The 15,124-nt window shown below is 27.4% G+C and overlaps 1 protein-coding gene across 2 annotated transcripts in view; it reads left to right on the top strand.

Moving 5' to 3' along the window:
* The window catches only part of LOC129981270 (nose resistant to fluoxetine protein 6-like), a 48,439-nt gene that overhangs the window by 9,087 nt on the left and 24,228 nt on the right, over positions 1-15,124 (top strand). For both annotated transcript variants that reach the window (XM_056092045.1, XM_056092053.1), the window contains exons 4-7: positions 1,548-1,732; positions 3,066-3,242; positions 5,126-5,222; positions 12,134-12,226. In XM_056092045.1, coding sequence (XP_055948020.1) covers positions 1,548-1,732; positions 3,066-3,242; positions 5,126-5,222; positions 12,134-12,226 — 552 coding nt within the window. The remainder of the gene's footprint in view (positions 1-1,547; positions 1,733-3,065; positions 3,243-5,125; positions 5,223-12,133; positions 12,227-15,124) is intronic.

Genomic DNA, 15,124 nt, shown 5'->3' with positions numbered 1-15,124 from the left:
CATCTTCAAGAATATTTTGTAAATTTGTATATACCTAGGCATTCAGAAATGCGTTTATGAATGAATTCTAAATAGAAACACTACTTGTAATAGTTTATATACTTTTATAAATTGAAAAATAAATAAAATAAATAAATTTTTTCAGCAGCATTATTAAAAGTAAGCTTTATGCATGCAAACCCCAAAATGTTGGAAATTTTCCCCAATAGAATTAAATAAATCATCCATCGTTAAAAAATTCTACATGAATAAAACTATTTCTTTATTAAATATTGAAAATCTTATAAATAGAAGTGGATATAAATTAAAAGGATAAGATATATGAAGTTGACATAAAAATTTATTTTGTATTAATTTCAAATTAAATTTTTTTTTCAATCCTACTACTATTTAAGTTACAAAATAAAATAACATTAGTTAAAAAATTTCTTTAGAAGTAAAAGTATTTCATACTAATATAAAAATAAGCACTACATATATTAATAGAGATAAACATAAATTAAAAGGATGGACTGTTTAACTAATACCGAATCGTTGAATTAGTTTTCTGCTCGAAAATTAATATCAAATCGCATTGGTTCAAAATTTCATTACTAACATATATGTTTAAAAGTAGTAGAAAAATATTATTAATTAATACCAATAGATATAAATAAATTGTTCAGTTGCACTGCTTTCAAATCGTATTCGACAAATTAAGAAAAATAAAAAGACAGTTATAGTGAAACATAATTTCAATTTATAAAAATATAGAGGCATAATAAATACAAATCAAGGATGTCTACTTCAATATCGGATAGAAAAGTCCTCTTACATCATGCTTTAATAGAAATTTTGTATTCATTTATGGCAATTGTGTTCATTTACATTAGATTAAGTTTAAATCGATAAAATTATTAACTCCTCAAGACACTGCTTATTTGAATTGCCACTAACTAATTGAAACTGACATCATACATTTTTATGTAGCTTAAATATAAAATAATGTCATTCAGAATTTAAAGAGTATCGACATGGATGATTTCATTTATTGAATGATTTCAATTATAGACAACAGAAAGGTCTCCAAAATGAATCTTACTTTAAACCATAAAAGATAATTTTCCGATGTCCAATCAAAAAGAGATGATAATCCTTTCGGTAATTTAATCTAAAATAATTTTAATCTGATCTGAACGAAATTCTCATCTGCATAGGAGTTTGTTTCCCCCCCCCCCCCCAAAAAAAAAAGGTTGCAATTTTATTGGTCAAACTGGATTCATATCACAAACCAATTGACTCGCGTATAAAATTATTATTTACATTTTTTATATATTTTGTTCCGCATATCTCGAAAGTAAAAAAAGAATGTGTTCTAATTTTTGCAATAAAATTATTAGTATTTTATATTCTGCAATCTGTATGTGTTTGGATATTAAAAACGAAATGTGCCAATTAATTGAATATGCATACGATTTTCTTAAGTGCTGAAATATCTTCATCACTTCGTTTCCGTTTATTACTTTATTAATGTCTATAACTATAAAATAAAATTTTGTCTTATTTAGGTGTGTGATTCTGGTTTTTGTATTGCTATGTTTAATCGGAAGTTCCATCAGGGCTTATGAATCTTTTCGTAAGGTATTCACAAAGAAAGAGATTTTACAAAACTTGAAAGAACAAAGGAAAGTAAGAAATGGAGTGACGCAAGTTACAACGAAGAAAATTGAAAATGAATGCTTAAATATTTCAGGTAAAAGATAAGAGGATATTTCGAATCTCATGGATATTAGATGATAATATAAACATTGTAACGCAATAAATAATCCTTCTTGAATTATTCTGTTTACATTGTAGCATTTATTTTACAGTGAGTATGTGGAAAAAATCTGCTGCGATTAAGAGCGAGTTTATTAAACCGAAATAAGTCGTGAATTAAAGCACTTATAGTATAAAAAGCATATTTTTAAAAATTTGCATATTGTTGCAAAAAAAAAAAATGAAATTTTAACTTTAAATTATTTTGTTAATTTGGGAAATATAAAGAGACAGTATTATAATCATCAGAAAAGTCCATACTTGATAGTTTAAAGATACCGCACATTTCATACCTCCCTATATATCTCTACATTCTTTAGAAGTTTGTCTCTCTTTCTGTCTACGTGATAATTCAAAACCTCTTGAATAAAATGCGATATACGATATAATTTTGTTTTCACATGAAATTCACAAATTTTGAATAAAATTCTTTCAATCAATCTGCCTGTGTGGCTATTTGAGTACATTTACGCATGATAAATACTAAACCTGAAGAAATAAATACGTGAAATATGGCAGCTTCCAAATTTCAAGTCCGCATCAAGCTTTGAACAAAATCCGTCAAAGAATTCATCTTTTATGGGTTGTACTTTCGCAGGCATGAAGGCGTGATAACTCAAAAACACAACAACTTAAGTGAGGGAAATGTAATACCTGATTTTGTAACCTAAAATATAGTTCTCTGTCAAATTTCCGTTTCAGTTGGTAGAAAAAAAGAAATTAAAAAATAAATGTTTAGAATCAATTTATTTGTAATAAAGCATTTTTCCTGCAATGCAAAACATTATTGCCGAATTTCAAACATCAGGAACCCTTAAGAATGGATTCTTATCAGAAAAGATGGTGTAGCCTGTTATAAATTTCTGCGATGTCTTAATGTACAAATGGAAATTCATCTGTCTAATATAAAAGAATGTGTATGTGTGTGTGATTGAATAGTAACTACATAAATTTTGAGAAACTGGGTATTTTTCCTTCGGAAATGTTATAGACTATATTATAAAAAATATTTTTGACTCATTTATTTGTCAAATTATTATTATTGCTGAAGTTGTTTAGCAATTTCTTTGAATATTTTTCATAATATTCAGTTATATCCTTTATTAGTAGATTGAAATTCAATTGCTTTTGCCGCTGAAAAACATGACGAATTTTTTTTGTGTATTATACAGCATTTTTTTTTCTCTGGGCAAATTTATCTTATTTTTATAATCACTTTTCACAATAAATCTCATTATTTTACTATTAACCAAAATTTCTCTTTTCAGATTGGAAAGGAAAATGCAGGAAATTTTTCGATTGTTTTAGCATTCAAAAAAATGCAAGACAAATACTAAGTACCGATACCGACCAAGAACATATGGATTACATAGACGGAATACGAGTAATAATTTTTCTTTGTATCTTCATAACACATTTTTTCATGTTTGCCGGTCGAACACTAAGTAAGTAAACGATTCTGAACATAATGTTTCAATGTTTCTTTGTCCACATTTAAATATAGTTACATTGTGCAAATTATTATCAAATTTCAATAAATATGTAATATATAATATAATAAAGAGCAGAAGACATATAAATTTGTAAAACATGTTTTTAACGTAAACTAATATGAAACGGTTTTTTTTTTCTCAGATCTTTCCGTTGTTTTAAGCATCAAATTTTAATTAAAAGTAATCAAAGCATATTTTCGTATGTTTTAAAAATTCAAGTATACTGAAGATAATTTTTTGACATAATAAAAAATTTTCATGTTAGGGAGAAGCCAGCTTCATGGATAAGATTATAAATCTACGAATATATACTTAAAATTAATAAATTATTTAATTGTTAGTGACTACACATTTCAGGAGATTAAATGATAATTTTAATTATCCGATTGAAACTCATATAATTCTTTTGAAATGATTAATTTACTTCAGAAGAATCTTCTTTACATATAAGGCGATAAAACAACTCTTTAACTGAAAATTCCTGTGTAGCTTAAATAGAGCTGATTAATCTACAGGTATACGACAGTCTGTTATGTTTGGTGATAAAGTTATATGGGCTTTAGAAAAAAATGGCATGTATATCCTGAATGCTATAACAATTTTATCATCAAAAAACGCTATAGAATTAATGTAAAAGATATCCATATACACAAATGAAGATAAACGTAAGCATGAACATGTAATTACTGTAAATACATAAAACTTCGCATGTAATATATGGCAAAAATAAGACAACGGAAGGAAAAACAAGTTACAGAAGGACTTTTGATCAGGAATTAATTGAAAGCCTAGGACGTTATGAAAAAAAATTTCGTGTTTATATAAATAAATTACATTTCAATGTTTTGCCATTTCATTACCTTCAATATTTCTCTTTTTCAGTGAAAGCATTAACATTAACGCTCGATCATTTTTATTAGTTTGTAAAAAGGGGGAAATAAATAAAGACTGATTATCATCTAAATTCTTGATATATTTTTTTAATTATGCGTAGAACATAGATATAAGTCTGTTATGAACTATGTTGTTCTAATTAAATTGATTGCTTTATAATTTCTTTTACTAAAATTTTGTCACTATTAAAAATATGGCGAAGAATATCGCTTTCTTCGGCCATTAACTGAAATTATTTACTCCTTCTTTTATTATATATTATGGACACCGTTGAAATATGCACAACCTTTCAATAGCTTCAATCTCCCTCTCTCTTTCTCTCCTCTCTCTCCCTCTTTCTGTGTGTGTGTGTGTATTTGATAGAGAGAGAGAGAAAGAAAGTACAAAGTTTCGTTCCCTTTTTATAAATAATTGAATGATCCTAATCAGTATTTCAAAACAGCAATGATCTTTCAAGATTATTGAGTCCCTCTCTTATCGAAAACAGAGGACTTGGGGGAAAAGACAAACGTTGTTTTCTAATTAGGCAAAGAAACAAACAAACAAAAAAAAAGAACAGAATGGAAAATGATGCTTTGACAATAAAGATCATAAAATGAAGTAAGTTCTCCTGTTTCTGCAGAAGTGATGAGGAGAGAAATATAAAATCCCAAGGATTACTAAAATATTAAAATACATTAAGTGATCAAAGCACATTGATAAAAAGAAAACGAGGGTTTAATTTCGTGCCGCGGAATATACGAAAAGTGAAAAAGCAAATTAAATTCAAAAAATTGCACTGAAAAAATGTTTCATTATATAAAATTGCTATAAGTATTTAGATTTAAAATGCCCTTTTTAAAAGCAATGGTAGATATTTTAGATAAAAACTCTATAATTTTTTATGCGTTATGATGTAAATTTATTATTTATGTTCCTTAAATTGTTATTAACATTTTCAGGAAATATAGATTATAATCTTCAGTTCATACATGAAATGCCTATTACTCAATTTGTTATGCATGCAGGTTTCTTCGTAGAAAGTTTCGTTGTGCTTAGGTAATTGCCATTCTTTGATTAATTATGTTATTAAAATATTTAAGATTTGATACATTTAATAAATTACAAAATGACAAAATTTTGTGGCGTAAATATGAAGAAGTAGCTTTATATACCTTAGAAATTCTGCAAATATAAAAGAATAGTTAACTTATAACAAAAAACATCGGAAAATAATGAAATCGTGTTAAATTTTTAATCAAGTCATATATAACTTTGTAATAGAATGAGTAAAATTTTCTAATACTAACTGATTTTGCACATGCATACACAATTTCTGAAACCGATCAAAACTAGTAAAAACGTTTGAAATAAGGATCTTCCTTTAACTTTGCGAAAACACTGAAATGCAATTAATTGTAATGCATCTGAGTTATATTTTTCTTGGATGAAAAACGTTTTCTAATAAACTTCAAATCCCTAAAATATCGGCTGATTAGAATTGATCGCCCAATCATAACAAATAAGTATTTCAAGCACTTTTATTTCCGTTGATTTGATTCGTTTTTGTAAAAATGAAATTTACTAATCGATTTTTCATTCACTTCTTGATGTGCTGGAGATTTGAAAAGCTTTTGTTTTCTCGATAGCATTTAGCTATTTTAATATTTCCGTATCGGTTTTTTTACCTTAATAAGATTACATTTTAATTATATTCCCGTGGCCCAACCTGATATTGAGAAGGACAAATACTAAATGACAGAAGTGAAATGAAGAAAATGATTCAAATAACAGAAATTATGATATTTACTAATAATATGTTCCCAAAAGTTTTTAAAAATAAATTTACTAATAATTATTCATTTTCTTCGTGATACTTGGATATTTTTAAGCAACTTTATTTCGAGTATTTTCTGCAGTCAATGGAATAATAGGATAAATGGTATAATGTTTCCCCCGTCTCATTATATTGCACCGTGAAATAAACGCACATTCACTTTGTAGTCCCTTTAGTACGTCACTCGATAGTAATTCGTTGTCATTATCATATCGTATTACCAAAATCCCTTTTCGTACATTTTCATTTTAAAGTATAAATTTTCTTCATACGAGCAGTAAATTAAAAGCCTTTTCGGCAAGAAATGTAGCCGGCAGAAATACGAAAAACCTTTCAAATGCATATTTAATTTAAACTACGCGGGTTGTTCGTGGTGAAGCAAGATACTTCATTGCTTCAAAAGTCCGTTAGATACAATGTGCATTTTTAAACCTTTTATATCATCTATATACTTATAATAAAGCTCAATGTGTGTGTGTGTGTGTGTGTGTGTTGGCGCTCTACAGGCCAGGTCATTTGACATACAGCTATCAAATTTGGTACATGTATACCTTAGAGGTCGGGAATGTGCACCTGGGGTCCCTTTTTTTGAAATTTTAATTAGAATTTTAATTATTAATTAAAAACTAAATTTCCCGCCAAAAAAATCTTCCATTTTCCCCACCGCCAACTTTTCCGCCAAAAAAATCTTCCATTTTCGCCACCGCCAAATGAGTAAGGCTTCCGGGTTTTTTTTCTCCCAACAGTAATGAGGCTAGGGTTAGTATTTTTCGGCGGATTATTTCAAACGATTCTGTTTATTTTCTTAATGTTTGATGCATTTAAAATTAAACATTGTTAATGAATCGATCCTTCAGATTCATTCTGAAGAACTTTTGAATAAAAATAAAACAGAATAAAGGAAATTAAAAATTTCTAATCCGCATAGCGTTACCCCAACTGGCGTAGAAAAAAAATCACGTATTTGCGTTACGTAACTGGCGTTGAAAATTCACGCATGCGCTGTGTGTTCTGAATTCCGCATTGTGTTGACGAATTATTATCAACCGATGCGGACTGGATTTAAATTTTTTTTTAGGTTCGTTGCATGTTTTTGTAATTAAAATGTATTTATGTTAGTTATATATTTTTTGTATATGCTTATAGTTTTAAGTGCATCGTTTTTTAAGTAGTTTTTTTAAAACCTGTTTTAAACCGTCTATTTTAAACGATTCGTTTCATTTTCTTAGTGTTTGATGCATTTAAAAGTAAACATTGTTAATGAATCGATCTGCTCATGATGAATCTAAGAAAATTTTGTTGACAAATTCTTGAGATAATACGTAAATTGAAAAGGATATTCTTTAGTGCCCATAAAGTTTAAACGCTGAGTGACTCTATTTTCATTAATCAGATTATAAAAAAATTCTTTGTTTCAGTAAAAAATATTATTATATTAATTGCAGATTAATTCTTTCCACTTTAATTTAAAACATAAATTCTACGGGTGCTAACAGAAAATTAGAGAGATACATATTACGTTATGACTGAAGGCCTTTATAATATTATGAGTGACTTATATGACTATCAAAATTTGAAGTTTTAAAATATTTTGATGAAGAAGCTATTAAAGTAGGAATTGCATAAAATATTTAAATATAAAAATTTTAACGAGCACTAAGATTGGCGAACCGGTTGGTCGACAAATTCTTGAGATATTACATAAATTAAGAAAGATATATTTTAGTTCCCATAAGGTTTAAATGCTCAGTGACTCTGTTTTCGTTAATCATGTTATTAAAAAAATTAACTTATATTGACGAGCACGAACACACTGATATTCACCGTTACTCTGATTAGATGTTATAAAATCTGAATAGATAAACATAAACGTATAAACAGCTCTGCGCCGGTTTCTATGGCAACACAGCTTGAAAGGGAAAAGAAGTTTCCGAAGAAAATTCACGCATGCGCATTGTTCTGATTGTTGTCATGACAACCACTTTCAACATACGATTTAAATTATTTTTAGGTTAGTTGCATGCTTTTGTAATTAAATTGTATTTATGTTAGTTATATATTTTTTTGTATATGCTTATAGTTTTAAGTACATCGTTTTTTAAGTAGTTTTTTTAAACCTGTTTTAGACCGATTATTTTAAACGATTCATTTTATTTTCTTAGTGTTTAATGCATTTAAAATGAAATATTATTCATTAATCGATCTGTTCATGATGAATCTGCGAAAATTTTGTTGACAAATTCTTGAAATATTACATAAATTAAGAAAGATATTCTTTAGTGCCCAAAAAGTTTAAACGCTCAGTGACTCTATTATCAGTAATCATATTATTAAAAAAAATGCTTTGTTTCAGTAAAAAATATTATTATATTAATTGCAGATGAATCATTTACACTTTAATTTAAAGCATACATTCTACGAGAGGTAACAGAAAATTAGAGAGATACATATCACGTTATGACTGAAGGCCTTTATAATATTATGAGTGAATTATATGACTCTCAAAATTTGAAGTTTTAAAATATTTTGCTGAAGAATCTATTAAAGTTGGAATTGCATAAAATATTTAATTATTAAAATTTTAACGAACATTAAGATTGGCGAACCGGCTGGTCACCAAAGGCGGCTAGTACAAAATAAAAATAAAATTTAAGCTGCACGAGCATGTTTCGCATTCATGGGAAAAAATTAGCTTTTTTCAAAGTGTTGCCAACACATTGATTAAAGCTCCAATTAAAAATAAATTAAATCTGCTTGGAAATGAAATCTGCAAAAATATAATTTTCGACACGTGTCTGTAGGAAATGAAACAAATACGAAATATTATTTTTTCTAAAAAATAAGTTCAAGAAAAATTATTTTATGATCTTTTACACTCTCTATATTATTAATCCAATAAATCAGTTTTCTTTTAAGGCAAGTTTTGTTTAATATGAACAGGATATCCATTCAAATCAGGGCCACACAGCTAATTTGTAAACCTTTAGTAAGACACAGATCTGCTAAAATGATCTAAATGGAAAATGATTATATTTTATGTAACTTGATTCAATAAATGCTCTAATAAATAACGAATTTTTGATTTTACATAAAGCTTTTGCTGTGGAAATCACGATTAACAAAATGTTCTTGAAACACTAATATTTTAAATAAAAAGAGTTAATTTCCAATCAACTAAATCAATCACTTAAACTGACTGATTTATGAAAATTTGAATATCCCTATTCAATAAAAAAAAAAAGAAAAAAAAAAAAGGATAATTTTAGATTTTCTATCGATCGTTTCAAAGAAAATACGCCAATCAGCGCGCAGGTTTCTCAAGATTAATTGGCCTAAGATTATGAAAATGTTGAGTTTTTCTAAATTTTTAACATTCAAAACTTCATAAATAAGTCTCAGTTGATCGTGGAAAATAGAAACATTCATTCATTTATTTAAAATTTGGTGTGTCCAGAAAATTTCTCAGAATATGATACCTTACTGCATTAAATTTAGACTTCATAATTTTTGAAATATATTTATAGGCCGGAACAAAATATTATTATTGATTTCATTTCAATCCTCTTGAAAGCAAAACTAAAAACTGAATTTTATGCTGAAACTGAGAAATTTTTGTTGAATTATTCTTTGAGATATTGCATAAATTATGAAAAATATTTTGTAGTTCACATAAGACTTATATACCGAGCGATTCTGTTCTCAATATTCATATTCAATAATAATAATAATAAATAAATAACAATAAAGATGATAAATAAAATTAAACGCTTGGTTTTATTAAAAAATATCTTTATATTAATTGTAATTTCATCATTTCCACTTTAAATTAAAGGTGAGGTTTTACCGGAAATGACAACAAATTAGCAAAATATATATAGTAAATTGAACGAAACGATCTAAACGACAGTATAAGTTTGATATGACTATCAAAATTTGAAGATTAAAAATGTTTTGTTTGAGAATGTATTAAGAGCCCAGTTACTTAAAATATTTAATTGAAAATTGTAGCGAGCGGTAATACTGGCGAACCGGCTGGTCGCCAAAGGCGGCTAGTTATTTTATAATTAAATTCATGACATATATTTATTATTCATATAGCATTCAAAATATTTAATAATGAAAACACCTGTTAAAAGATTTAAATTAAATTTCTCTTGACAATGACTTATGTTGCGTTTTTTCCGCATAATGCTTTCATTATTATTATTATAAATACTATAGAACCATGAAATCAGACTCTTTGCAAATTTACAAACTATTGTTACCACTTAAAAGGAATCAAAATTTAAATAATTTTATGAATCAATTGGTAATTAAATTAAGTTATGAAAATATAAAAAAAGTAAACTGATATCAAAATAATATAAATTTGTAAATTTTAAAATTCTAACTCATTTGGAAGTGAGTACAAAATCGAATATAAAATTTCATTTTGACAAACATTACATATGTTAAATGCATTTTTCTAGTTTCCAGAAATTTGTTACTCCAAGTATACATATGTACCCCAGTATAAATGTGTAACAAGCTTATCAAGAAGTGAATGTAAAATATAAATCAAAATTCCATTTTTGCAATCATGAAACGAAGATAAAGAGCTAAAAATCTCTTCCTCACATATAGATGTATTAAAACAAAACCCAATATATTTTCAACATAATATAAGCTTCAGAAATTTCAGGTTTTACTACTATATTTATTCTTTTGATTGTATTTTAATGTTATTTGTAAGTAATAAAATAACGCGCTTTTAAAATTTTCGTAGGTTGTTATGCTGAATTTTATGAATCTCATTCTGCCGTAGCTGTTACCATAGTAATTCATTAAAAAGTCTAATTTTAGGTCCCCCTTTATATATAAAATAAAAAGAACGCTAAATTTAATGATTAGATAAGTAAATGAAAATAAAGGAAAAATAGTTATTCTAATGTAAGAAGCTTATTTTACTTATTTTTCAAATATTTCTCTCTTAGAATGAAAAAGAATCGAAAAAACTCACAAATTTCTCCATATTAAGTTATCTGTATTTTAATCTCAAAATGGAATCGTTATTTTTAATCTCAAAACGAACTAATATTTTCCTTCAGCCATATCCTAGCTATTAAAATAATATATCTAAAATATAACCAAAAAAACAAATACAGCAAATATCATTCAATGGAAAAAAATCGCAAAGGAATCACTTTCGATAAAAATCATATTGAATTATACAGTTTTCAGTACTTTATTTTGCCACTGATTCTATTCAACTAACCTGTGCAACAGAATTGCTAAATTGCGTCAGTGAAGAAACATTTATTTCATAGACTTTTGGATCACTTACTTGCATTTAACAAATTCAGAATATTTCCACAATAATTTTATGCAGGCCATCGAATTCCAAATTGTTTTCTTTCTTTTATGGTTCTCAGATTGCATTCATTTACCAAACTTGTATCTCTATGCTGGATGACATAACGTACTCGGTATAAGAAATGAGAAATGTAGACATGAATAGTGTAAAGGTATTTATTTACGTATTAAAATCCAATCAAAAACAACGCAGTGAAAATAGCATTACGACATCAATTAATGCAACTTACGCGGTATTTAAACTGTTGAGGTACATTAACCAATATTAAACTATTAACTACTAAACTATCACTTTTGAGGAAATTTCTGATTACTCAATAAATCGAAACAAGTGCAGAAAGGATTGATAAAAAGACAGGAATTTGGATAACCTTTCAAGTACTTTTTAATAAAAAACTATCATTCCTTTTTCATTTCGATCTAATGTATTTTCCTTATTATTTAATATCAGGACAATGTCGGTAATAAATATTTTCAATTTTTAAGTTCAAATTTTTTTCAAAACATTTGATCTCAGCTCTAGTAAATGTTTTGAAAAGAAAATTTATCTATTTCATTTTTTTAATTCAAAACTTTTCCGATCTTTTTTCAGTTTAATCGAACAAAATTCTATCAATGTTTTTCTTATTTTAATAAAACGAATATATAATAATATCCAACTCATCATTTCTTAGAAAGCTAAAAAAATTGTTTAGTTTCAAAAGCGAATTTAAATTTGAAGTAAAAAAAATACATGTTCATATAAAATAAATTTTAAAAAATGTTTTTTTTTTTAATTTAGCGGATTTTTTACTGCATATTCATTTTCTAAAAATTTCGAGAAAAATAATGGGAAAATATCATGGTTTTCATTCTACATCAAAAGATTTTTAAGGTATGTACATGCAAATTTTATCCAATATTTTCTTTCTCGTTTAATTTAGTTCTAACAATATTGAGGTATGAGTGATGAAAAACCTTCTGCTTCTTCATTAAAAGTAGTCAAAAATTCACAAAATTTCACTCAAGTATCCAACACCGTTATCTGATATAAAAAGTAAGCTTATAATTACGTTAAAGGTAAAGTAAGAAAGTAAAAGGTAAAGGTGATAAAGTAATAAAAACATACAAAAAATATCTTAATTGAAAACTGCATTTTGGTAACAACTGCGATGTCTGTATTTTCAGTTATTAATTTCAATTATGAGTGAAGTCTCGAATAATATTCTCCTTATAATATAAATTCATACAGTATAAAGAAAAATTATAATATAATATGAATTCATACAATGAAGTGAAAGAATTATGACATAACTTAAATTCATACAAGGTGACGAAAAAATATGACCCATTCTCTTAAAGCGCCAAAGTTACAATCCCATATTACTTGATACTCCCTTGTCCGAAAATATGGTATGCATTTTAAATCACGTCACAAATCATTGATAAAAGACAAAAATCTTGCTAAACTAGTAAAACACTCTCATAATGTTTACACATAAAAAAGAAACTTTAGTTGGCATACATTTTTTTTATTAAGTGAAAAGCTTTTATTGCAGTACAAACAATATCACACTTTATGTAATACTTTATGTCCGTGTAAATTGCCATCATTATAAGAAAACGGAAGAGGTTAAGATTATTACTGGGATCTTAAGAGGAAACAACAAATCAAGACATTCAACTGACAATGAGTATAAATTGTGTATTAAAAAAGGTATCAGAAATACGATCGAAGAGATAATTTAATGCGGTCAACTCTCTCATACAAATTAGACAAAGACACACATGCTAACGTTTGTGTATCTTTGCAAACGTATATGCAATAAATTATGTTGTCTGACAGAGGAAATTCTTATGAAATCCATCATCTTAAAAAGACAAAATTCCATCGCGAGGGGCAGTTATCAACAAATATACCGTGTTCTCAGAATGCGCTGAAGATGCTAAATCAATTAAAATAAAGCTGTATTTCAAAATTATTATCACAAGCTTAAGCTATTTAACTGAAATTGTAAATTTCTTTTGAATGTATACCATATTTTAAAGGAAAGGAAGTTGATAAATTTTAACATTTTCGTAGCTGTAGATGTTTGGTTTCTTGAAAAAACAAATATATGTACTTATCTGCTATTAAATACTCACAAGTAAAGTTAACAATCTGAAAAAATCAATACATCACGAAAGGTATTCAGATTTGCAATTTAGAGAATGTTTGAATTTGCATAAATTCAAACAAATACTGTTTGTCTCATATAATGCGCTTCCCTTTCAAGCGAAATGTGTCCCCGAGAGATGAGACCACTACATCTAATTTATGTCAATAAGAAGGATAATATTCTAATCAATGGTTGCTTAAAATTGCGTAAAATGATATATAATTAATTTTTTGCACTTATCATTATGAAACGCTGGAGTTCCAAAACTATATGGTTATTATTTAAAATTTCGGTTGCATTTTATGAAAATGTATGTAAAACAAATGTAGCTTATATGATTCATATCAATTTATCATTTTGTATTAAGATATATTTCTTTTCAAAAACAATATGAATTAAAATGTTTATGCTTTTATTCGGACATTTTTAAAAACTAATTTTATAATCAATCAAATATATAAAATGGTATTTTAATTTCAAAAGCAAATACACTTTAGGTCAATTTTCTTATCATTAATTTTGTAAAAGACAAAAAATATTATTAGGCAATAATTCTTTTAGGTAATAAATAACAAAGCGTTAATTTAACAGTTGTTTATTCATAAAGTATTTTCGAGCAATAAATAACATCCATATGTAGTTCAGCATGGTTAATTTGGATAAATAATTTAAAAAAAAAATAAGTTGTAGCCATTTAAAAAATTGTTTAAATTGATATTTAAATATAATAACTAGTAGCCTCGGTGATTAAGCAATCGCCTACCATTTATATATATCAAATAACTCGCAAAGCCATCCATCTGTCCACATAATCATTCACCCAGTCACAATCATTGCACAGATTTCCCATCCTCCCTCTCCCCCCCCTCAAGTTGATAATACTTAGCTATGTTCAACATTTTTTTTAACCTGTTTCCTCCACCTATTTCGATTAAAATAGAAAACTCTACTTCAATGTACATTTTCTGTGTGTGGAGGTTGGAATACTTTGAAACAGATCCTAATGACAACCACTAGATAAAATATTGCCGCATTGAAAAAGGACAGTCGGATCTCCATGGCCGAATGGTCATGGCACTGGTCTCATACTCAAGAGACCGTAAGTTCGAATCCCGCTAGAGACAATGCGATTCATAGTATATGTAAATATTTAATACATTGATTCTATGTTTTCCATTATTTCATGTTCCAGAAGATACTGGACATTTCTTTAGTTTACCAAATAAGTGTTCTTTACTTTTCGTACTGTCTGTAGAAAAGTATTCTGGAACTTTCCCTGCTAGTATTAAAGCAGAAGATTTGTCAGTCACTGTGTTCTGAGTCCAGAGTTGAGTTAATAAATTGGTTTAGCTCTACTTCTTGTGTGTGTCGTTGAGTTCCATACTATAGTACCTACGTGACATTCTCTGGTGGAGACGCTTGGTCCAATTTCAGTCAGCGTGGAAACGGAATTACGAAGAAGCGATCGCCTTAAAGGTCTTGAACCAGAATTTATACTTTATTATCCACCACCCAGAAAGACAAGGAAAATGCCTGTGGATCAGGAAACTAGACAGGTCATCCTGACGCCAACACAGCCACAAAACAGAAATCCATTTGTATTTAAAGGAGACGTGGGACAAGACCCAAACAAA

Source organism: Argiope bruennichi, chromosome 1 (genome assembly GCF_947563725.1).
Source record: "Argiope bruennichi chromosome 1, qqArgBrue1.1, whole genome shotgun sequence".
NCBI lineage: Eukaryota > Metazoa > Arthropoda > Arachnida > Araneae > Araneidae > Argiope > Argiope bruennichi.
This window is presented reverse-complemented; position numbering and strand designations above follow the sequence as displayed.